Below are 24669 nucleotides of genomic sequence, written 5' to 3'. Positions count from 1 at the left end.
ACGTCTTAGCAGAATTTTAATGTTCTTTGTATTGAGGTGGAACTCATGAAACTACTTTATACTGTTACTTTCATTAACTCTATAATAATGCATTCTATTTTATTTGCTTATTATAGCCTAGATTCTTTAAAATCCTAACCTAGAAAGTTATCATTAACTGTAAGATGAATTTAATACAGTTAAAAAGTGCAGTTTCCCCCCCTAAAATATAGTGGAGTAGCTGAAAATGGAGATACCCAAGAAAAGTACAAGTACCTCAGAATTGACTTTGGAATGTAATTAGTTTAATCTTCACCTTTGATGAGATGGGAAGAAAGGCCAGACATCCAGGAAGACATCAGAAATGCAAGGCACAATTAAAATTGACATACAGGCCTTTATCTTTGTGACAATCCACCTCATTCAGACACTGAGACCCTACCTTGACACAGTAACTGTCTGAACTCCAGCCAGATTTAAGGACAGGGACCTTGAGTAGGTCGAGTTAATATGTCACCAGGTTTGGCTTTCAGGTACAGTTGTGAAATGCTAAGTACGTGCTGGCCGTGTTAAGCTATCAGGGAAGAAAGGGAGGGTTTACGGTCCAAGGGGCTGATCTCAGCGATTGATCCGCTGGTATAAAATGCTGCCGATGGCCGAGGCTCACAATGGACATTCTACTGCAACACTGAGCCTTTAAACTGTCTACTCTCTACTTCTCGTCACAGTTTACCATCACCTTCAATCAGCCATGGGAGTTGCCTACAGCGTTGGAGAGTAAGTAAAACGAATAATCCGGAGAGCTGTGAACATTGTCATGCGGGTTCCTGAACATGGGGGCATTACCTGGAGTTGAATTGGACTGTACTTTGGTTTGCTTGATTCAACAAATTTAAGTAAGACAATGTGAGCTTGCAAAGACTGTTGCATTTTGAGATTTCAAATGCAATCTTCTACATTTATTTGAGGTCAAATCGTGCATGGGATCTGAATCCTTTCACAGTCATGGTGATTAGTGTTCTTGATGCTGTTTATGATTACATACAGTAGGTGCAAAGGAGGCAAGGGGGAGTGGTTTTCGTCATGCTATGGTAGAAAAACATGTTGCATTGTGGTTGACAGTCTGATGAGTTAGACATGCGTGTGTGTGAGTCTTTGTGTGTGACACTGGAAGAGAGAGCGATAGTGTGCTACAGAGAGAGGCATGATTGAGGTTAAACAGCTCTACAGTTGAAGTAGGTTGTTTTAAATTACTGCATACTGGAACTGCTTTTGTCCATGGGAAATGGACTTCTAGGATTTCAGCCCTAAACTGCCCAGAAGTTGTTCTCTTTTGGAAAAAGCGCTTCCCAATTTTCACTTATCTTCTCGAATATCCTCAGCCTGGCATGATTAATGCCTCAAACATTCAAAGCATGCTTCACTTTCCTGCTATTCATGTCCAGACAGGATTCGACAGATAATAGAGGTTTGCCAGTGACATTTGCAACAATATGTTTTCTCTCTCATGGGAAATAGAGGTTGGGCCAACTGCCATTAATACTTGAAAGTTCCAGCAACATTACATGCACTGGAAAGTCCAAGATTTGTTTGCTGTACTGCAATTAAAATGATATGCTGCTTAAGTTGAATGTTTTTATTGTATTTTCTGATAATATTATGACATTGTAACTCCATATAGTGGTGTCTGATGATAGAAGCCCCTTGGTATTTGCTAAAACATTTTAGCTATAGCAAACCACTTGAGTAAACACATTATCTTTTTAGGAACAATATAAAATGATAATCTATTAGTAAAAAATGCACTTTCTCCTTTTGCTTCTCCAGGGTCGACCACCTCTACACCTTCTTTGTGCAGTGGTCACCAGACATCTACACTAAGGGCAGCAAGAAGCACCGCCGGCCCCGCTATATCATCAGGGAGAAACAACTAAAACGCTGTCTGGTAGTGGAAAAGAACAAGGTGGCTGTGATCAACAAGATCCTCAGTAACTCCGTCAAACCCACTGCTAAAAACTGGGAGGTAAGGTCTGAACGGACACACACATATGATTAAAGATAAGTCAAAAGCCCTCTGTGGCTCTCTCACTGCAGGTTAACATCAGGGCAAGACAATAAATGTTCTACAGCTCAAACATTTGTTTTTACTTTTGTAAACTGTCTCACGAAAATCATCAAGTATCCCAGATTTACTGTAAGTGAGGCTCCAAAGTGCTTGGCAGTTATCCCAGAAGTTGTGGGAAATACCAGGCTCTATATATGGACATCCTATCTGGAGCTCCCTCCCATTGCCTCAGAACTGTGCTTCACTTTCCGGTTAGAGAGAAAAGAAACTGCTCCATCTCAGAGCTGACCAATGAGAAGCCCCTCCACTTAAATTTCAAACCAATAGCATTACTGACACACAAAGTGAAAGCAGACCAGAGAGGGTACAAAAGAGATGGATGCTCGTCAGGTTGTTTATTAGACATGTGGCACTCCAGAGTACAGAGCTTGACAGAGAAAGCAGGAACGATGAAGCTGCTGCCAGAAAATATCAAGGTGCTTTATTTTGCCAGTGACTGTGCAGAGCCGTATGTTGAGGTAGGACTGCTATGCTGCTTCTTATCTTGTTAGAAGATGTACTGCGTTTATGGAGTAAAATATCATTTACTTTTGGGGTAAAATGTTTTGTCACTGTCCATATTCACTAGTGAGGAAGCTGTGTTAACCAGGGACATAGGTTTTGGGGGGGTCCTCTGCCAGAAAATTTTGAGCATCACACACTAAATTTCCTGCGTTCTGGGAATTTTTTGGACCTTTCCTAATAGTGTGGTGGTAGTGCGAAACATAATACACTGAGCAGGAGAAAATAATTCCTGCTTCATGTGTGTCCCCTGCGTATCCCATAAAATTAACACCTTGGTGTTAACTGTAAGCTCTGTAAACACTGTAAGCAATGATATGTTTATCCTTCACATTGCACCTGTGAGCCGTCTGTGAATGAGTCACTCAACCACAAGTTTCTGTATGTAATAAGGAAATTCTCATTTTGTTCTCCCTTGTGTCCTCCAGATTATCAAAGTGAAGGACTCCAAGCGCCGCCTGAGTCTGTGTAGCTCGGAGGGCTCTGAAGCAGAGCATGATTACCACGAGGAAGTTGATGCTCTTCCCGTCCTGAGCCAACACAGCCAGCTGCTGGATGACCACCAACTGGAGACAGTAAGTTAAAAACAGCAGCATTTTGAGACAATCCAAGTGGATGATTTGGTAGTGATTACAGCCAGCAACAAAAGATTTTAAATGAATGAATGATTAAATAAATGAATGAATGAACTCTGTTTGTGATAATTATTTTCATACCATCCAGTATGGCATCTTTTCATCAACACCTCCCTTTCCAACAGCTTGCTGCTCACATGCCAGCCAGGACTCACGGCTGTCCATGGCAACTGGTCTACAGCACAGCCGTCCATGGGAGCAGCCTGCGGACTCTGTACAGGAACATGGCCGAGCTGGACAGCCCTGTGCTGCTGGTCATCAAAGACATGCACAAAAAGGTTTGCATCTTATTATCTTAACTCTCCAAAGTTGTTCAGTAGTATTCAAGCTGACGCCCTGATTAACAGTGTGTCTGTAGCTGCTCCTTTAATAACCTGATATTTGGTCTTTTCAGGTGTTTGGGGCTTTTTCTTCTGATCCCTTCAAAGTCAGCAAACACTGCTACGGCACAGGAGAAACCTTTCTGTTCAGCTTTAACCCTGAGTTCCAGGTAAGAGGGGAGTTTCCTGCAGTGTGGTTAAAAAAATCACATCTAACAGCAAGTCTGAGAACTGGTGTATGGTGTTAAGTTTGTAACCATTTAAGAGCAATTCTCTATATTTGGAACTAAACACAGTCTCAAGAAAGTAATACTTTTAGGAAAGGATAAAAAAAGAACGTTGTTGTGCATTGGGTTTGAGTAAGTGTCTTACGTCTTTCTTCTTCTCCCAGGCATACAGGTGGAGCGGTGAGAACTCCTACCTGGTGAGCGGCAACTTGGAATCTCTGCACATTGGTGGAGGAGGGTAAGTTGTGTGTTTTTTTCCGCCTGTCAAATGTAGACACCCAAGGGAGAGGCAACAGTTCAGTCTGTCAGTGTCATAAAATCATAAAAAGCAGGTCCATAAAATAGTTACAATAGCTGCTACCTGTGAGACATCTGAGGTTACAGCACCTGGTGTCTGAGAGCATAAAACATTAACAACTTTGAAAAGATTTGACATTAAAGTGTTATCTTTTTCTTCGCCTTTAGGGGTGGATTTGGGCTGTGGCTGGATGCTGATCTGTACCGCGGCTCAAGCTTCTCATGTCCCACCTTCCGCAACGCGTCTCTCTCCACACAGGAAGACTTCATTGTACAAGACCTTGAAGTCTGGACTGTGATGAACTGAAGAGAGAACATTTGAAAACATGAGCTAAAAACAAAGCAGAACCCACTGTCCTGTCTGGACAAAACTTCCAGACTTCAGGGAGCACCTGTGGTTCGAGCCACTACTGTACAAGACCTGATAGAGCAGCTGCTATCATCTGTGCACCTGGCTCAGATCGGCCCACATACAGTAGTAGAGGCCTGTTGTGGTGGATCTCAGGCTGGACTGGTTTGATCTGTGCCTGATAAAGACAAGGTGCCAGATGAAATCCTGCGATTGAGGGTCCTGCTGCTTTAAACTACTGGTTATGCATCAGTGGCCCCAATCTAAGTCCAGTCAGTAACTGGCATCTGACGCTTTAAACCCTCCATGCCCTCCCTTCGTTGTGGGGAGCATTATAATACAAAGTTCACAGTTACACTGTTGAATAAAGAGATTGTGACGACTGTAAGCACATTCAGGATTTAAGGAAAATGTTTTTTCTATTTTCTGTGTAACAGCCATGTTTGGGGCATTTTAAAATGTGCGTTTACAGTATGTATCTGTGTGTGTGTGTGTGTGTGTGTAAGTGTGCATATGTTTTATTTGCTATTATGGTCCCAAGGTTTATGAAACATACTTGGTGCATAAAGGGCCATATGAAACTTTAAAAGAGAGAAAAAGAGAAAGTTAAATGATTACTTTATGATAAAAACACTGTAACATGATAGGACCTGCAATGGCTTATCTGGATTCTAATTGTACTTACTTAACGTGAGGTCTTGTTTTAATGTCGTCCATTTGAAAACTACTGCTGCAGATGAAGACCTAACCACTCAGGATGAGAAATAAAAGTATTGGGTTGCACTATAAATTATGTATTGCCTGTGATGTATGTGGTTTGTGGAGGAAGAGACCTCAACTGTTATCTTTCACTTCTGTTTTTTGGAAAGTGAGACACCTGCCTGCTTATTTGCATTTACAGACAATATTTACATGTATTGACAAGATTATTTTACGTATTTTTACTATCTATTTATAAATGTATTTTAAAGAAAATCTAAACAGAAACGCAAAGCAAAAATTCTTGTTGTTCCGGTTTCATATTTCTTTATGTTTGTGTGTACATCAGAGTCTGCACTGCTAATGTTGTTTTGTGATACCACATTAAAACTTTGTCTTTCCTGGTGAAAGACAATGTTTTCAAAGCATTCATATTTTCTTATGAATAAACCCTTAAAACAACATCACCTTTTCCACTGAGGAAGCTGTTTTTTCATCCTACAAACAGACTATATTCAAATTGTCATATTTATGTGACTATAATCACTAGCTGATGCTGCTGTATCTGAGGTTTAGGTACAGAAATAACAAAGACCCATGCAAATATTAGGATAAATAGAACAACCACAAAATACACTTTCCTCTTAAATAGTACCACAAAAAGAGGAAACAGTAGAGCAGAAGTAGATGTAAGTAGAAGATATGACAATACTGTGAACTTGCAGACTCCCAGACAATAGGAACTTCAGGCAACGGAAAATGGCCTCTTCATTCATCAAAGGCAGTGATGTTTGCATTTGCAAGCTTATGGGAAACCATACATGGAAATTACCCTGTACAATGACCTGCACTCAGTTCTCAGCACTTAACAACCTGAGTAAAGATATTGAGACAAAGCAATTAAAAACAAAAAGGTAATTCATCCATAACAGCATGCACTGAGTGAGAGGCAGAGTACACTCTGAAGAGGCTGCCAGTTAAGACACAGCAAATTAAGAAAACACACGCAAAAAGACAAAGTTATACACACCACAATGGAAACTTTTCAGGGGAAACTAAAAGTGTGTATTTCATCACACTATTTGAATTGGCAGGCTAATGCTAAGCATAATGTCAGCACAAGGTTAATATGCAGATATCTGCAAATATTCTGCAATCAGTCTGAATCATTCGATCACAGTGACACAAACCATGGCGCCATAGCTTGTACTAGTGTTGCACGGTACACCGGTACTAAAATAGTACCGCGGTACTAGAGTATTCCAAACGGTACTATACTGCATTTGGAAAATACCGGTACTTTGAAACTGATTCAATTCATTAATTTAGTTAATTTATTTTACTCATTTATGCACGCAAACGCCTTTCTTGTTCCTATTGGAGCACAGATTGCGCAAGTGGTGTGTATGACAACACCTGTATCAACATTCACAGCTGGCGCACGTGAAAAAAGACAAGAGAAAGTCTGCCTCGCAAAGGGAGACAACACGAGACAACACAAACTTGGTGGAACATTTGAGTTACCAAGCCGTGACGTCCGTACCGAGGTACTTACCGAACCATGATTTTTTTGGTACCGTTACACCCCCACTATTTATTGTTCTAAAGGTTTGTATCCAAAAGGACTTTTCCTTAGGAAAAGTACCGAAGAGTATCGAAAAGTATCGAAATTCATATTGGTATTGGTACCGAAACAAAGATTTTGGTATCGTGACAAGACTAGCTTGTACCTGCTGTGTGCCTCGCTTTTAAGTGTCCCCTGGAAATAGTTTACGCTGACATATGTGCTACTCACAGTGGGTTTTTGTATTTGGTTGTGGTTATCTATTTGCAGTGTTTTATTTTGAAATGCTGTCAAATTACTGAAGATATTTTATTAACTATATATATATATATATATATATATATATATATATATATATATATATATATAGTTAGATCTAAATGCAAAGCAACAGATTGAATGTTACATCCATCCATCCATTTTTGTAACTGCTTATCCTCTTGAGAGTCACCGGGGGCTGGAGCCTATCCCAGCTGACATTGGGCGAGAGGCAGGGTACACCCTGAACAGGTTGCCAGACTATGGCAGGGCTAACACTTAGAGACAAACAACCATTCATGCTCACATTCACACCTTACTCTCAATTTGGAGTCACCAATTAACCTGCATGTCTTTGGACTGTGGGAGGAAGCTGGAGTACTCGGAGAAAACCTATGCTGACACAGGGAGAACATGCAAACTCCGCACAGAAGGGCTCCCACACCTGGGATCAAACCAGGAACGCTCTTGCTGTGAGGCAACAGTGCCAACCACCACACCTCCATGCCGCCTGAAGGTTATATTCTACACATACAATTTTTTTTTACCAAAAAGAATATATTCAGATGTAAGCTCTTTGTCATTACCAACATTTTGATCAGTACCTGTAATTTAATTACATATTTTTTCTTAGTCACTGTGACTGATCCACTTATATTTATTTTGTAATCCAATTACACGTAACTAGATATTCCTTAACACTGACTGCATCCCAGGGCTTCAAGCAAGAGCCTCAGTTTAAGGTGAGAGGGGTCAGTCAAAGGTAGAAACCCTGATCATGCTTTTTAGATCTTGTTCTGCTGATATAAATTCTGATAAGATGTTAATTTTTGTGGGCATATGTAGGCCACAAAAAGACCACATTCAAATATGTAAAGCGAATAAAGCAAATTAAATATATGTCTGACAGCTGAATAGTCCCACTTAAAACAAATTAGAAAGGATTAAGACACGTCTCTTTTAATTTCCAGTAGGAGCAAAATGTTTTTACGCAATGGATCTTTTGAGAGTAGAGGTTAACCTGCAAAGTAGGTCAACATGGGAAAAAAAACAGCAAAACCACAGTGAAAGACAGTGGCGTGGGTGCTCTGGCAGGTAGGAGGGGGCTTTGCAAATGCATGTAGGGACTGTATCATACCCTGTTCATGGACACAGGAAGAACATGCCACCCACAGGCCCTGTAAGTTCACAGAAAGGCCAAAAGCATTACAATGTAAAAAATAACATTATATTAAACAATACATTTCTAATGATAATATAATAATACTAATAATCTTTATTTGTAAAGCGCTTTTTACAAAGTGCTTTACATGTCAATAATTAAAACAGAAAAGACATGACAGCTTTTAAAAGAGCTGATGAAAACACTTTGGTAAATAAAAATGGAGGAAGTAAAAGACAGTTTAAGTGAACTTAAAACTCAAGTAAATCAGAAAAGGCTCTCCAATAAAAGCATGTTTTAAGAAGGGATTTAAAAGAGATCACTGACTCTGCCAACCAGATTTCCTTGGGTAGATTGTTCCAGAGCCTTGGGGTCCTGACAGCAAACGCTCTGTCTACTTTAGTTTCAGCCGGGCCTCTGGAACAGAAAAAACCCCTCTTGCCCGAGGGCCTCAAAAGTCCCTCATTGTGTGTACCTCAAACCTCAAAAGTAATCACTACAATCTTAAAATCAATTCTTAAATATACTGGGAGCCAGTGTAAAGAGGCTATTAATTGAGTCGATTAATTGATTTTTTTCATCAGACCAAAAAAAAAAAAAGACTTATTAGCTTACTTTATTTAGCTTATTTTATATTTCCATTGTTAATGCTGTATGCTTCAGACCTTAGAATCTTTGTGGCCACTGTTCTTCATGTGTCTGCTTTTAAGGTAGACGTAGTCTTAAAAATGAATCCTCAGTTTCCCCTTTTTAGAATGACCAGACAGTTACAGGAGCGGCTATGTTTGCTTAAGAAGTCCAAAAGTCTCTATTGGAGTTAGGTAAAGTTCAAATGTGGGTCCTTATTTGCTGTAAGGCAACAGTCATATACCCACAAAATCAGCAACCACCACTAGGCTAAAATATGACCCAATTCTGAATTAAATTATTGCTAAAGACAAATTATAAGAACTTACTGTACAAAATAATTAGGGCACCTGCTGATTCATAAATCACTTTTATCAACTAAATCTATTAAAAGAAAAGGGACATAGAATAGTTACCAAATATCATATATTGAATCACATCGCTTCCTGGTGGCAGTTTCCTTCCTTCACACTGACACTCTAAACTCGACAATCTTTCCGTTTCCCCTTGAGAGCTCGATGAACTCTGGGATCGACTACGCGGGTCTTAATTTTGACATATCAATGTACAACAACAACAATGGCAGCAGCCGAGGCGACACAACCTGAGTCGACAAACCCTGCCCTGGCTGATGTTCCCAAAACTAGCAACGGGCCAGCCGAAGGATACGAGAAGAAATGTATTTTCTGCAAGATTATAAACAATGAAATGGGCACGGAACTCCTTCACTGTGTGAGGATATTGCAGTAATTAAATAATATTGGGCGTCGAGCTAGTTAGCTTTAGCCTGTTGCTTTTGTAAGCTGTAATTAGCTCCGTAATGAAAAGGATTTATAAATATGTAGCTACATTTAATGTTTAATTTTCTTTTAGACTATGTATGTTAACTGTTTAGTAATTTATATTCAGTAGAATTTACTCTTATTAAGGTTTGTAGTTTTATGATGATGTGTTGTGTTGCGTTGCAGGGTGTGCCTCAGGTTTTGTGCAGGCAAAAAAAAAACATATTTTCCAAACCTTTTCACACATAGTACTCTAAATAAATTCACTTTACGGGTCTCCCTGAAACACATACTCACAGGCTGTTCCAGTTTATAGTAGAGAAATGATACAGAGCTGAGGAGAGCCTGCAGTTAGGTGACTAAAATGTTGATTTAACTAGGTTGCACTTAGGTAAATACTATAGGCGAAACTCTTCTACCCTCAGGTCCTGGAAGGTGATGTATTAATTTGTATTTGCTGTCTTGCTCATTTTCCTCCACTGCAGGATGAGGAGATATCATGTTTCAGAGACATCAAACCCGCAGCTCCTCACCATTACCTGGTCGTCCCAAACAAACATGTAGGGAACTGTAAATCACTCAGCAAAGAGCATGTGCCTTTGGGTAAGGTTTTAACCACACACCTTATTACTGAGGCTTGTGGAAATGGTTACACGTTCAAAAGACTACTGCATATTAACTGCTGCCTACTTCACTTTCACTGACTGCTCATTGCTGGTATTAGGCAACTGAATAAAATACAGTTGCCTTATTTAATATGGCAAAAATTGTGTGTTTGTTCTTGTTGTCACACCCAGTAATGCGGATGGTCGACACAGGGAAGGAGATTCTTCAGAAGAACAACGTAACAGACCTCAGTGATGTCAGGTGAGCTACATTTAGTGGTTCACAGCTCTTCACACTACTTAGGAGAGGCTCAGGAGTGCAAGTGCTATGATGTGACTGCTACAAAGGGAGCATTCTCAGACTTTTGTCTCTTGATGACATAAACCCCAGGTCAGGGCGCAGTTCAGTTTTTCTGTTAACAAATAGTGACTGATGCACAGTTTTAGGTGAACTGTCCCTTCAATCTGATAATGGACATTATGCGTATTTAGACAGAGGACCAAGCAAACAATCAAGTGAGGCCACGTACTGATAAATATGATGCTATTCAGTACACATCATCACAGTATCTATTGCAGTGTTGTGTGTATTTACCCAGAGAACAGTAGGTCTTAATCTAATGGAAACTGTTAAGCTGTGTAATTGTTACCTACTGATAATTTAGCTTTAATATATCTGTTCCTGTGTTGATGCAGCACCCAACCTGAGTAAACGTGTCCTACCTTAAACCAGTGAGCCTGTGTGCACTAAAGCCCTTTCCCTTGCCTGCAGGTTCGGGTTCCACTGGCCCCCATTCTGCTCTGTCACACACCTACACCTTCATGTCCTGGCACCTGCCAGCCAAATGGGCTTCATGTCCCGCCTCTTCTACAGACTCAACTCCTATTGGTTCATCACAGTAAGCCTCCTCTTCATTATTTGTTCTGTGCTACAATATTAAGCATGCTATTGTATATCATTTGAGGGTTAGTAAAGATAATATTGCTTCTCAAGCTCAAGTTTTTGCACTGTCAGCTGCCTGCATGTAAGCAAAATAGGTCAACTGTCATGTTAGTTACCATATACAAAAACCCTTTTTCCCCTCACAGTGTCAGTGTTGCAGGCCTCATGGTTGTAATGTGCAAGGATTGTTGACCTAGTAATTCAGTATTTAATGAATGATCAGACTCATTCGTTTTTACTGTTCTTGCATTTTAGAGTCTTTAGTTTAGTTAGTTAACACACAAGTACCGTATTTAGTTTAGTTTAGTAATTCTCCAAGTGACATCCACCCTGTGGTGCCACTGAAAACTTTTAAGTTTATGCAAGTGGTCAAGCTGAAGTTTTGAATTTTCCTCCTGTCCACGTTTTGCAGGCAGACCAGCTGATTGAGCTTCTCAGCTCTAAAGGAGAGACCAACTGATCACTGGGTTTGGATCCAAGACTTACACTACTTGACTTTGGTGTGACTGTGACATCCACCTTTTTGCAGATGTCATCACGGATGACTCACACTTATATTAAGTTGCTGTCTGTTGGGTCAGAGCTGATGGCACAGTGTTAAACTGTTGACCACTTTTCAGTCTGGATGCCAAATGAAGGCTTGAATGGAGCCAAATCTTTTTTTTGCTATTTGAAACATGCCACACAAATGTTTCTTTTAATGTTTTCACAGAAGAAATTTATTAAATCTCCATCAATCTGCTGTGACAAAAATGTATTTACCGTATGGACCAAGAAGTATACGCGGTGATTCACCTGCTTTCATCTGTTGACTGGCAAAGGTGGAAGGTATTAACCCATATAATTTACAAGCTGATTTCCTAACGTGCACGTCTGCCGTAGTGCTTTGCAAATCCGATTTTATGCATGTATAACTGAAATCTATTTAAACTCTGTAAGAAAAACGAATCGATGTAACGCATATATTGACATAACATATTGGACAGCTGTGTGTACCATGAGTTCTGCTGCTATGTTGAGTTATCTCTTTACTGATGGACATTTTGTGGCCTAGCTGACGTTGGTCAAAGCACAGAGTAACATCTTCATTAATTATTTACACAGCTCCTAAAGAGTGGAAGCAGCTAAATTATTCTCTGACCTCTTTGTAATGAGCTCAACAAGCACTGAAATATAGTGGGGTATTTGTACATGCTCATCTTTTATTTGATGCAGTGTCTCAGGATTGTGTTAAAGTATGCATTATGAAATAACTGATAGCTGCATGAAGTGGATATTTATGCTATATGATTCTGCTGTATGCAAAGGAATGTAACGACAGAAAATCATACTGTGTGTACTGTACTGAAGTGTATTCACTTTTAGAATTAATTTAATTTAGAATAAATAATACATTGCTGCTTCTCAGTGTGTTCCTAATGCAGTGAGTCCCAGATATCAGTTTACCACTCTCTCTCCCGCTCATTAGTTTAACTACACCAGTCAGCACTTACAGTTCACAAAGCACCCTCAGAAACACAAGAACAGACAGGATCCTGTTAGTTTTTTCTTTTTATAATACCATAAGCAGTAATTGCTAATTAATCAATCTACTAGTGCCTTATGCTAAAGAAGGTCGACTAGTATGCTTGGACATTACTTTTAATAGCAGCAGATACTTTGGCATGTATCAGTCAGTGCATAGTTTACAGTGTAGTTCTCTTTCATTTAAGTGTGGTGCAGGTATACATACATGTAGTTTCAAACTGTAACAAGGTTAGCTAAATTACAAAGCACACGTAATAAATACATGCTCTGAAGCACCCAAGCCAAGTCGGATCAAGTTCATCCTATAGCACCATATTGTCTGTCACAGGCTGCCTCATGTTCTCTTTGGCTTTGGTTCAGACTCATTAACCACTCTGACTTCATTTCAGCTGCTCACTCCACTTAAAAAAACTAGTGAGGGAAATATAGTGAAAGGGATTATACGACTAAAATTGACTATTTTTGAAGTAAATCACCCACCACAGGAAACACATGAGGTAGCATACAACCAATGTTTCTCTTCATTTATCTCATTAATTTACTCCCCCTGACATTTTATTATTTGACTGATGCACCTTCATTTTAGGTACCTTTTTTGAGTGCTATTGCTTGATTTGAAAAATAACGTATCAACATGCTGATGAGCTCTGTTACTGCTTACAGTAAGACCCAAATTTGTGGGAGCATTTGCAAACTGTGATTAACTGTCATTCCATTTCTTTAATGTTTTTACATTACTTTTACTACCTGCATGTATCTACTATGGACAGTGTTTTTAACACAAGGAACAAATGCATTATTATGCCACATGCACACTCCTCTGGGATGTGGTATGAATTATCAGCCACTGAAGTTTGTACTTGTGTGAGCAAGAAAAAGAGCTATTTTTTCTTAATAAGAGTGCCATTATGTGATTAAACCAGTGCAATCCCCCCCCTGTCTGAATACCACGATGAATGCTGCCATGAAGTAACTCTATACTGCATGTAACATGAATCAAGGCATAAACACTAATCCGAGTTTCAGATCACTGCAACAGCATGATAACTACATGGTCATCCTTCCCCTGCCACAGCATCTCCCCCTCAAAGTCAACCAGCCTCTGCTTCCTCGCTCGCAGCAGAATCCCCACCAGCTTGTTAGAGATCGTCACATAATGCTCAAACAGTTTCCCAAATTCCACAGTAACCACTTTCCCATCGCTGCCACTTCCATCCCCATCTTTGCCTCTAGGCTCTCCAATGTTCCTTATCACCTCACACAGCTCCTCAACCTCTCTGCTGATGTGTGTGTGAGCATCCTTCCCCCGCTGCTCCGTCATGGACCCCTGCAGGGGCCTCCCGTAGTCGTCCTGCCCCTTCTGAGGGACCACCACAGTGGGCCTGCTGTCGTGACTGAAGGGGTTGTGCTTCTGGTACTCTCGGCGCTCATCGGACCATTTCTGCCAGTTCTCCTTTAAGCCTTTCACAGAGACAATGCAGGCTGCAGTGTCATCGCTGAACTGAGCAGGGTCTGGGTTGTCATCTTCAGTTTTCATGATGGTTGGGCTCTGGCTGTTTGTCCCCATCACTGGCTCTTAGAGGAGAAGATAACATAGCTTTAATTGATATACAGGAACACAATATTGCACTCAAAATGACAGGCCTCTGTCTCCCTGCTGTTTTTGTTGCTTTATTATTAAAATAACTGCCTAAAATAATTTAAATAATCTCTGGATTCCAATCTAAGTGTCATGTTTCAATTATTGTTGTCTTATGTGTATGGCTGTTTGTGTGATTCAGCTGTGGTAGCTGATGACAGTTTGAGCTCACAATCTGAGCAACAAACAAATCCGCAATTTATAAAAACTAAAGAAAGGTGAAAATATTGTTTTATAAAATCAATATCAGTTCATCATCAAAACCAGAAGTGAGCACCCTGCTTTGTAAAGTATCCTATGCCATGTCAGAGATTTAGAGTAAACAATTATCAAACATGATCCCACTTACATGTCACTCACTGACTCGATCCTCACTCCGCCTGCAATAAACTGTCATGGTAGCCAAAGTGCAAAAAAAAAATCATGTGGTTAAACTGTAACTATGCAGAACAACACAGTACTGCACCACTGCTGACAGTAGCAGAGTGCGGATGCCTCCCTCTCTGTCCCAAGACAAAACCGCTCTGGTGGACATCTGCTTCAGCCAATGGCCTGTTAGAGAAGATCTGAACAGCCAATCAGTGAGCAGAGTGGGCGGGGATAACAAGGTGCCGCTGAAGTAAAGCAGATTACAGCCTTGAGAGGTGACACAAGTTTATCCTGGGACGTGAGCACAGAAACCCGAGTTATTGATGACATAAAGTTGCCCAGAGGTGACATGTTAGTGTCTTGGTAAAACATACAAACGGTATACTTACATTTAGACAAGGTCGACAAAATAAAATTTTAAAATTCACACTAACAGCAGCTCGTAAAAACTGGTTATACGCCTGTAGATATGTGTGAAAATGCGCTAATAAAAACTTAACACATTGCAAAATTAAATTCCCGGCTGTGTTTTATTATTCTAAACCGAAAGAGATGAAAAGGCCTCATTCTTTTCCATTTATGGTAAATTGGTCCCTGAGCGGTACTTTGTGTCACAGCCCGGTTTCGAGTCGGACGTATTTTGAATGGGCAGCAAACATGGCGGCCTCCTCCAATCGATCATGCCTTCAGTATCTGTTACATCTTGCCCAAGATAATCTGGATTTCAGATTACCGGTAACCTTCTTAAATTTATCTTAATTTCTGTCTGTCTTGTATTGTGAAAGTTAAGGTTTAACTGTTCGTGAAAAGAGCAGGACATGGCAGGAAATAGTCCTTCTTCCCTCGGTGTTAGCTTACCTTACTTGCTAATTTAAGCGGTGTGATCAGGTTTAACATTAAGTTTTGTTTTCACTTGACACTATCATAATGTTTTATCACATGATAAAAGTCTATTTAAACGTAATTTCACTACCTGGACCTCCCTCTGTGAACTCCATCGACACATGCTGATAAGATGGTAGTTCACACTTACATGATCTCTTTCTGCTCTCTGATCATGTTCACGTTCCCTATCTTTAAATCTGACTACAGGAACAGAGTGAGCACACCTGGACAATGGGGCATACATTATATATAAACATTATGTTTAGATAGACCGGAAGTGCAGTAGTTTTCACGTGTAAATAAATAAGCAGAACCATGTACAAGTGTTGGGCAAGTTCCTCTCAGAATGTATTGTATTACATATTTCTAGTGACCTTCATTTGAAAGTAAAGAGTTACTTTACAGTGTTATTCTCTGTGTAGAGTAATACGTTACTCATTACTGTACTTTTGTGTTACTTTAACCAGATTGGCTCCAAAAGAATGAATAGGCATTTTAAATGGATGAGGGTCATGTTGTTTCACAGCTGGTAATCAAAGCACAGAGGTTCCAGTTTATTACAGTTCATTTCAACTCCAGTGCTGAACTGGTCTGACCCATTCATGCATTCACATAGAGTGGTTATCACTTTGGATTAAAATGAAAAAATTGACCCATACCAGTTAATAAAATTCAGGATATTTTAGCCTCTGCTGTAACAAATATGACACATTTTCCTTTAATTTGTCTCTCTTAAGTCCCCAACTTTATTAGAGTGCAGTACTATTGCTACAATGTCCTTGTAATCTGCCTGTATGTGTAATGTTTTCCAAAAGATTGTAATGCATATATCAGTATTTGTAATTAATGTGCTCATTCCTGCAGGAGATAACGGCTTTGCTGGCTCTCAGAGGAAAACCTTTCAGTCCTGGTGGAAACTTCAAAGAAAAGGTTTGGAAACCACATGTACATATTTTTATTATTTTCCCTTTTCTCAGCAGCTTCTAGTAAACGGATTGGCTACAATGACTGATGATGAAAAGGTTTCTGTCCTGTAGACTCCATTTCCCCACAGCCACTCTCATCATCTTGCCTCTTCTCTCTAGTCTCCTTTCTGGTGTCTGGATGGTTTATCTGAGGAGGATGTGCGCGGCATCATGGCCAGATCTGTTTGTGCAAAGTAAGTGTTTTAGATGTGTGGGAAGGTAAGTGGCAGCACTGCACCTGTAGTGTTGGAATGACCTTAACGTGCTGCACATGTTGCTGTCCATCTTTCTCTGTGCCTTGTTATCTTCCCTGTGCTATAGTGGCTGTAATGAAGCTGCAGTTCATGTTCCATTATCCTTGCAGGTCTGCTTTTGAGCTGTGGGGGCATGGACAAACACACAGTGAGCTCAGAACATCCCTCTTAAACTACCCATCAGAGAACATGGTTTGTAATTTTACAGCTAATTGCAGTGGACAGACCACTCTCTGCAATTTTAGGAAAACTCTCATATAAAAACATTCAGAGTCTAAGCTAATGTGTTTAATTTCTGTTTATGCTCTTCCTCCGCAGTTACCATTCATGCACAAAGACTCAACTTACAGAATCAATGTCTACACTTTCAACAAGACTCTGGAGTTTGCAGACAGGATCAAAAGGATTGATGTGAGTATTTAGATGTGTGTGGAAAAAACTGAATTATCGCATGTTAAAACATCGTGTCTGTGGTGTGTATGCATCTTTAAATGCCTGAATGTATGTGCAGAATGTCATGTTTCATTCTCCCACCAGGCTATGGAGTATCTTCCGTTTGAAGGAACAGTGAGTCTGAAGAGCCCTCAGCACATCTTCTGTATGTTGGAAGATTACGGCACAGACCCCAACGACATCCCTGAGCATCCAAACTACATGTATTTTGGCCGATGGGTGAGATACATCAGGCTGTTTGTTTGAATTTGACAGTAAGGTGTGATCTGAAACTGAACACTTCTCACCTCTCACCACACCTCTTGTTACACTCCTGCACCAGATAGCGGATGGACAGCGTGAACTGATTCGCTCCCACAGCGTGAAGAACAGACACTTCATAGGTAACACTAGTATGGATGCTGGGCTGTCATTCATTATGGCCAACCACGCTAAGGTCAAAGAGAATGACCTCGTCTTTGACCCGTTTGTTGGCACAGGTGAGATAATTCTATCACAGACTCCCCCTCAGTATATCTATTACATACCTATGGAAATCTGTGTCAATAGCTGTCTTAAGTTCCTTGTCTCTTGATCTGTTTTAGGGAGCCTGTTGGTAGCATGCTCTCACTTTAAAGCCTACGTCTGTGGAACAGATATTGATTACAACACTATTCATGGCAGAGGTAAGTTTTGTCTACTCAGAGCTTACATGGTACATCATAGTCTCTGAAGCCCAGTTCAGACCAAAATTCACGATGAGATGAAACCGTTATAGAATGTTGCAGAAAAAAGTTCTAGCGGTGTGAACTGGGTGGTCTCGGCTCGACTCAAGTGGTGTCCCCTGTTTCTACAGCCAATTGGCTTGTAGTGAAGTCCGCTTGTTAAGTCAAAATGACTGCAGATGGCATGTTTGCTTGCTGCGGCAGGTGTTCCATCCCCGCCAAGCCCTCTGTTTCTGTCCTCACTATGTGCTGGTGTCGGACAGTGGGTCACTGCTGCTGCTGCTGCTGCCTGCAGAGAACTGTGTCAAATGTCAATTAGGGACAGAGCGACGTAAAAGTTGCATGAATTCTGATAAAGACAGGCAGAGGGCGTGTAGCAAAAAATCCAACCTGTTAGTAATTCATGATCACGTATGACGTCAGAATTGAAAGTTTAGATTCTGTGTGATTTTTGTTGTTATGAAAAAAAAATTTTGAGTCACATAAGAGCAAAAAAATATTAATAATTTGAGACGCTTTTTCTGCAGTCTGAAGGTAGCCTAATAATCAACTTGTATTTTCATTCAAGCTTGCAAATATTGCTTCAGATCATTTATGTTTTCAGAACCAACAGTGAAAGGACCCTCCTGTCACTGCTCTGAATTTCAGATGCTATCTACATCTCCTAAAAGTGCCTTTGTCTTTCAGGTCGGTCGAGCCGTAAAAACCAGAAATGGCGAGGACCCGATGAGAACATCAGAGCCAACCTGCGGCAGTATGGAGCAGAGAAGATGTATGTAGATGTAATGGTGTCGGACGCATCCAAGCCTGTGTGGAGGGCGGCTGCTCTGTTTGATGCCATCATTACTGATCGTAAGTTCATTCTGAACAGACCACTGTCAACACTTGCTGAGTATGACAGCTTTTTTAAAGTCTTCCCTGCAGCAGTATTGCAGCAAGCATGTGCTACAGCTACATCTTTGAAGTCCTCTTGTAATGCAACTTTGTTTTTCTTGATTGTGATTCCCATGTGATCCTCCTGATGTCAGCTCCATACGGTATCCGTGAGTCCACAAGGAGAACAGGCTCCCACAAAGACATTACCAAACCCCCTGACGGCATGTGAGTTCACCTGATACTTTGTGACTTAATGACAAAATGGAACTAAATTTATTCTGAGGCATGAAATATCGTTTACTAACTATAATTAATGGCTGTCCACACAGAACAATAACTATAACAAAAACTAAAAAGTCGTTCTAACTCAAGTAGACGGCACAGTCCACACTAAAACTATAATGACAAGTACAGTGAACGATAAAGTTGGGATCACTTGCAGAGCAATCTGATGATTGATTGAAACACTGACAGCCAGTCAAAATGTTACCGCTTAAGAAAACATTTAAAATGTTTTGTTAAATGTTGTGTTTTGTTTCTCTGGTCTAAATCCATTTGTGTTTATCTGATTCTTCTACCCAGCTTTGTAGAGTCTCACGTCCCTGTCTCACAGGCGTACCACCTGAGTGACATCTTCACAGATCTTTTAAACTTCTCTGCCCACCACCTGGTCCTGGGCGGGAGGCTTGTCTATTGGCTGCCTGTCTACAGGCCAGAGTGAGTATACAGACTTTTTTTAAAATGGTGTCATTGGCTGATAATATAAAGATCTTCTAGAATGATGAGCCTGCTGCTAGAGTCACCATTTCAAGGAACGTAATCCTCTACAGGAATATCCAGTACTTAAGCAGTTAAACTGGGTCTGTGACCTGATTTATTGTTGTTGTTGAAAAACAGGCTTTGGTGCGTTGAGATTTACATTTTGTTACTAGATTTGATAGGTGCTTTGCCTCATAGGCTTAGACTGGGAACACCTCTTGCTGGTGCTTTTCTCCAAATAATAATTTGTACCAGTAGGGGGCAGGCACAAACCATAAACCAAAACTGCATGATACAGGCTTCTTGTGAGCATAACCTATAACATTTAAATTTGTGGTTGGCCGAAATAATTCCCCAAATAGCTGAACAACATGAAGCAAAAAAGGATTATAATGTAAATCTGATTAAATTTTATAAAATGTAATTGTGGCATATAATTAAATTGGCTTTGTAAATAAATTGTGGGGAGTGTAAATGTAACACAGACAGTAGTGAAAGTCTGTTTATTAATCAGTCTACTAATGAGAAATTAGTTAATGACCTGCTAAATGCTTTTAAAACCCCGGGGTGTGTTCATAGCTCTTTGAGTTCAGTCGACTGGCACACAAAGGACTTTTCCACCACAGTTTTCCACTTGGGGTTTCTACCTTCCAGCATTTCCCTGTACCACTATTCAATTCCCGCTCCTATAAATCATCGTCCTGTGTCTGTAACCACCTGTGTGAATGACGGTGTTTATACAGAGTGGTATACAGGTGTGTTGAGGTTTTCCCGCCCAAACAGCTGGATCACAGTAAACCACAACTGACAGCTCCTTTATACGTTGGCTGTAGGAGGCGGCTCTTCAGAAACAAAGTTGCGCATTGTTTAATGTTCTGTGCATGAGCAGAAAGTGAAGTGCTGACTCCAAGTGCAGGTGTTTGACTGTACATTTATGAACCACAACAGACGGCAGCAGCAACGGACGTTTGGGGAAGAAAACCCCCCGCAGGGCTGGAACTCCTCCTGGTCACTGATTATAAGACTGGGAAGGAGATGAGATAATCCTGCATCCTCTGGTTTTTAGTGTGTGTGGAAAAACAAGCACATGTGCAAACACCTTGCAAACATTTGGACTCTCCTCATGCCCCTTTGCATTAGTCTGTGTGTACGCATTCATACATATGCATGAATGTGTGTGGTCTTACATATGAGCCCATGCATACATGTGTGTCATCATGTTCACACATTTGTCTTTGCTACTCATCTACCAGTGCTTGACTCTGTGCCTGTCAGAGCACCGTGCCAAAATAAACGTCCGAGGTCAGGCAAGTCAGATACGCGATCTATCTGTCTCTACAGTCTGACCTGTGTGTATGTGTGTGTGTTTGTGTACAATCTCGTGTGTTTTTGTATATGTGTGTCTGTGTGTGTGTAAGCCCAGACGTAGCCTGTCTCCTGGGCCTAATCTGGGGCTCTACAGGGGAGATATCGGGTTTCTGTCACCCCCACATATGTGTGTATCCGCGTCCAAGGCTGTGATAGAAACAGTGGGGATTGTGTGTGTCTGTCTGCTTCATGAGAATGGGTAGACTGCGTGTGTGTGTGTGTGTGTGTGTGATGACAGTTGACACAAAGTCCTGTCAGCAAAAGACAGCGTCGAGACCAGGTCAGACCCCTTAAACTCTCCTTCCCTTTCTCCCCTTGAAAAATAAATGAGGGAGGAAAAAGTATCAAGACAGATGATGGAATATCAGTCATCGCAGCCATAAAGTGACCTAATTACAACATAAACAAGTGAAGAGAAGAAATAAAGTGGCTATATTGTCAGGAGTAAGGTGATACTAGTGTCACTGATAGAGTACAAGTGAGCCATGTTTTCATTTTAAGGTCATTTTTTTTTACTTAAGTGTAAATTTCTGCACATTTTTTGCAAATCTCTCCTTTAGTCAGACTGACACTTCTAAACGCTTCAGCGTCATTTTTTTGCATGCTATGAAACTGAGAGCATAAACTGGCTGGATTTTAAATATTATGGGACAAATAATATGATTAAAAATGTATTTGATGCATTTTAAATTGCATGTTTTCTGTAAAAACTGCTCTGTATAGTGATATAATTTTGTGTCCTGTGACAATTTCCCCACCTCCACCACTGTTGTAATTTTCAAATTTGTACAGTGTCATTTTCAAGGTGAAAGTTTTTTAATTTGCTCGACAAAAGGCATCCTTGAGGCAAAAAAAGAAAAAAAACAACAGATTCCTTAACGATGTACTACGCGGGATTTTCCTAAAAAACAATGTACCGATTCATACAGAAATAACCTCTCTCATCCTCTCAATCATCACTTATGAGCCATTCGCAGTGTGTGGTGGTGTATTTTTCTGCAGTCTCTGCCTGTATTTTCTTATTATCTGTGTACAGGGCGTTTATGGGTGTGTACCCGCACAGCGCTCAGGTGAGGTCAGGGCTTTATAAAAAGGGAGTGACCAGGTGCTAAACTGTAAGCAGCAGGTATCCAAGAGACACAGTACCAAAAAAACACATATATAGCGTGGCGAAAGGCCAAATGAGAGTGAATCTGGAGTTCGCTTTTACGTTCACTTTGCTGAGTGTGTTTACAAAAAGGACCCCACAATGCTGCATAGTATACCTCTAAAGCAGTTGTTCCCAGCTGGTGGGTTACAGTCCAAGAGTGGGTCTTGGGTCCGTTCTGAATGGACTGCAAGTGACTTTCAGTGAATTTCTGGCACAAACTTTTATCTTGAAGTGCCGTGTCTTGTAAAGTGAGTGAATAACGGACAGCTCCTTAACAGAGACGGCAAAAAAGCTTGACAGCATGGCCAAATGCAAGTATGAAGCTGAATATAATAAACTTGGACCTTGGACTAATGACTAAGGAGAAATCTGGACCCCAGGGCCGGACCAGTTGGGAACCACTGCTCTAAAGTATGGCAACCTTTTAACACATACTTGGTTAAACAGTTGTATGTATTTCTTTATGTCGAATCAGTTCAAACATGGGGCCTTGGTGGCTTAGTGGTAGAGCAGGCGCCCCATGTACAAGGTGTTGCCGCAGCGGCCCAGGTTCGACTCCAGCCTGTGGCCCTTTGCTGCATGTCACTCCCTCTCTCTCCCCCTTTCACACTTCACTATCCTATCAATTAAAGGCCAAAAATGCCCCTAAAAATTTCTTTAAAAATCAAAAATCATTTCAAACATGATTTGTGGCTGAAACTTTAGTTAGTGTTTTCTATCTTGTCATCCCTTGGTTATTAATGTCTTTTGTCATTTTTTATTGAATCAATAACCATATTATTGATACTGTATACTGAAAACTGAATTATAAATTGTTAGAAAATAGATAAAAACAGTTGAAGCCTGTAAACAGTAGCATTTTATTTGTACAAAGAAGAAGCTGTGAACATAAAAGACAACCCCTGCTCCTGTTTAGATGTTAACACTACCTCAACAGGTTGGCCGCTTTGCTAACGACTCCTGATTGGCAGGAGAGAATTATCACCTGACTGCATCACCGTTAGTCACCCTGGTGACCAAACATCCCATTGCCGCAGAGGCTCGCATGTGCCCATGGCAACAAGGCAGACAAACAGTGTCATACAAATCTTGCTTTGAGTTGGGACCGTTGCTACCGTGATGGTGGTTAGGAGAAAGTGCTACTGACACAAATATGCAAACACATACATCATCCGCTGTGAATAGGCCCTAACCTGGCCTGGCTGCTGATGACAGAGCCAGCAGTCGACCTGTCAGGTCACAGTCACTTTTTCCTCCTTCATCTTTACACAAAATGTGCTACCTTAGCTTAACTCGCCATGGTTACACCACGCTGGTTGAATGTTAGTGATTTGACTGCTAGAGAGAAAAAGAAAGAGGCATAGAAGGAGAAAGGAAAGACATTAGAGTGGGTGGCAAAGAGAGTTGGCAAAAGTTAGGTAGTAGTAATTTTGACAGGATTAGCCTCTGTCTGTATCCCAGCAGTCTTTTATGTCCTCCAGACAGAATAGGAAGTGAATTGTTTTCACAAGGGCCTCAAGCATTCCTCTCGTTTAGTTCTTTAGGTGAAATTGAAATGTGTCTACCTCAGTTTTTTTCTGTCTCTGTGCTCCTTACTTTTCGGAGGTAACTGTGAGCATGTATGTGTGTTCCCTTTTCAGGTACTGTGAGGAGATGATACCTCTTCACCCATGTCTCCGGCTCGTCAGTAACTGTGAGCAGACGCTCTCCAGCCACACCTCACGACGCCTGATCACCATGGAGAAGATCAAGAAGCCTGAGGTGTGTGTGTATGCTTTTGAATGTTTTTCTACGAGAACCGAAAGAGTTAGTCGATGATTGGCAAGTCAGTCAACAGAAAAGTAATTGCTAATTATGTTTTGAAAAACTATATTTAATTTTCATTACAAAAAGTAACATCTACAAATAAACTTACACTAACATATGACCCACACACAAAAAACAAAACAAAGTTTAAAAAAAAGGTAAAATAAAGGAAAAATGGCTAAGAATAGCAAAACTCAGTGTCACAGTAGAGACTGCAGTGAATAGATGGGAGAATTAAATGAAATGAGATGCTAAATCTCAAGGGGCTATCCTTTAGATAAATTCAAACAAATTAAGGTGTCTAAAAATTAGGCCCCAAGTACTCTCAAATTCATCCTGCCAGTGCCAACTCACTGTTTTGTTTCGAAGCCTCTGAAATGTAATCCCTGAGACTAGTTCCCCTAAACCATCTGGAGAAACAAGGAGCACTGATAGTCTTCCATTCAAAATGTTTGGCATTTGTGCTTGTAAAATAAAACAATAAATCCAATGCCCACTATTGTGACAGTAGACTAATTGTTTTACTTTTCAATCCCAAATGCCAAACATTCTCTGTCTCTGGTTTCTCCCATGTACCAATTTGTTGCTTTTCTTGTCATATATTAGTAAACTGAGTATCTTAGATCAGACTTGGTTTTGGTCTATTGTATGGATACCATTTATAAGGACTATTTTCTGACATATATTAGACAAAATGAGTAATCTAGAAATTTATTTGGAGAATAATCAATAATGAAAGGAATTGTTAGTTGCCACTCAGATTGCATGATGGCCTGTATTTGAGCTTGTAAGAGTTTGAAGATGTGGAGATGCACGCGGTTCTCAACATGCAGATGGCTAA

The 24669-nt window shown here is 40.5% G+C and overlaps 4 protein-coding genes across 5 annotated transcripts in view; 3 read left to right on the top strand and 1 right to left on the bottom strand.

Annotated features, from left to right (window-relative positions):
* The first annotated feature begins 604 nt into the window (after nucleotides 1-604).
* Nucleotides 605-5596, top strand: ncoa7a (nuclear receptor coactivator 7a). 2 transcript variants are annotated; one of them, XM_033639841.2, is made up of 7 exons: nucleotides 605-756; nucleotides 1807-2002; nucleotides 3034-3180; nucleotides 3366-3518; nucleotides 3635-3730; nucleotides 3952-4025; nucleotides 4253-5596. In XM_033639841.2, the coding sequence occupies exons 1-7, from the start codon at nucleotides 731-733 to the stop codon at nucleotides 4389-4391; spliced, it is 831 nt and encodes a 276-aa protein (XP_033495732.2). In that variant the 5' UTR covers nucleotides 605-730; the 3' UTR covers nucleotides 4392-5596. The 2 variants fall into 2 exon arrangements, with proteins under 2 accessions (XP_033495732.2, XP_033495731.1); XM_033639840.2 differs by lacking the exons at nucleotides 605-756; nucleotides 1807-2002 and adding an exon at nucleotides 2121-2562.
* A 3691-nt stretch (nucleotides 5597-9287) lies between these two features.
* hint3 (histidine triad nucleotide binding protein 3) lies at nucleotides 9288-12476 on the top strand. The gene is made up of 5 exons (XM_033639805.2): nucleotides 9288-9475; nucleotides 10011-10128; nucleotides 10323-10392; nucleotides 10903-11029; nucleotides 11486-12476. Exons 1-5 carry the CDS (start codon nucleotides 9323-9325, stop codon nucleotides 11531-11533), a joined length of 516 nt encoding a protein of 171 aa, XP_033495696.2. The 5' UTR covers nucleotides 9288-9322; the 3' UTR covers nucleotides 11534-12476.
* Nucleotides 12477-13499: 1023 nt separating this feature from the next.
* On the bottom strand, nucleotides 13500-14718 carry LOC117265355 (actin-binding Rho-activating protein). Its single transcript, XM_033639804.2, has 2 exons — nucleotides 14589-14718; nucleotides 13500-14175 (listed from the first exon to the last, which is right to left on the bottom strand). The coding sequence occupies exon 2, from the start codon at nucleotides 14165-14167 to the stop codon at nucleotides 13628-13630; it is 540 nt and encodes a 179-aa protein (XP_033495695.1). The 5' UTR covers nucleotides 14168-14175; nucleotides 14589-14718; the 3' UTR covers nucleotides 13500-13627.
* Nucleotides 14719-15248: 530 nt separating this feature from the next.
* trmt11 (tRNA methyltransferase 11) overlaps nucleotides 15249-24669 on the top strand; it is a 14446-nt gene continuing 5025 nt past the window's right edge. The window contains exons 1-12 of the mRNA XM_033640174.2: nucleotides 15249-15343; nucleotides 16358-16423; nucleotides 16579-16652; nucleotides 16823-16904; nucleotides 17031-17123; nucleotides 17250-17384; nucleotides 17488-17644; nucleotides 17750-17830; nucleotides 18557-18721; nucleotides 18898-18970; nucleotides 19328-19462; nucleotides 23663-23783. Coding sequence (XP_033496065.2) covers nucleotides 15266-15343; nucleotides 16358-16423; nucleotides 16579-16652; nucleotides 16823-16904; nucleotides 17031-17123; nucleotides 17250-17384; nucleotides 17488-17644; nucleotides 17750-17830; nucleotides 18557-18721; nucleotides 18898-18970; nucleotides 19328-19462; nucleotides 23663-23783 — 1260 coding nt within the window. The 5' untranslated portion in view covers nucleotides 15249-15265. The remainder of the gene's footprint in view (nucleotides 15344-16357; nucleotides 16424-16578; nucleotides 16653-16822; nucleotides 16905-17030; nucleotides 17124-17249; nucleotides 17385-17487; nucleotides 17645-17749; nucleotides 17831-18556; nucleotides 18722-18897; nucleotides 18971-19327; nucleotides 19463-23662; nucleotides 23784-24669) is intronic.

The sequence above is a fragment of the Epinephelus lanceolatus genome, chromosome 10, assembly GCF_041903045.1.
Source record: "Epinephelus lanceolatus isolate andai-2023 chromosome 10, ASM4190304v1, whole genome shotgun sequence".
Classification (NCBI taxonomy): Eukaryota; Metazoa; Chordata; class Actinopteri; order Perciformes; family Serranidae; genus Epinephelus; species Epinephelus lanceolatus.
The sequence above is the reverse complement of the archived record's forward strand: the minus strand, read 5'-3'. Positions and strand labels throughout refer to the sequence as shown.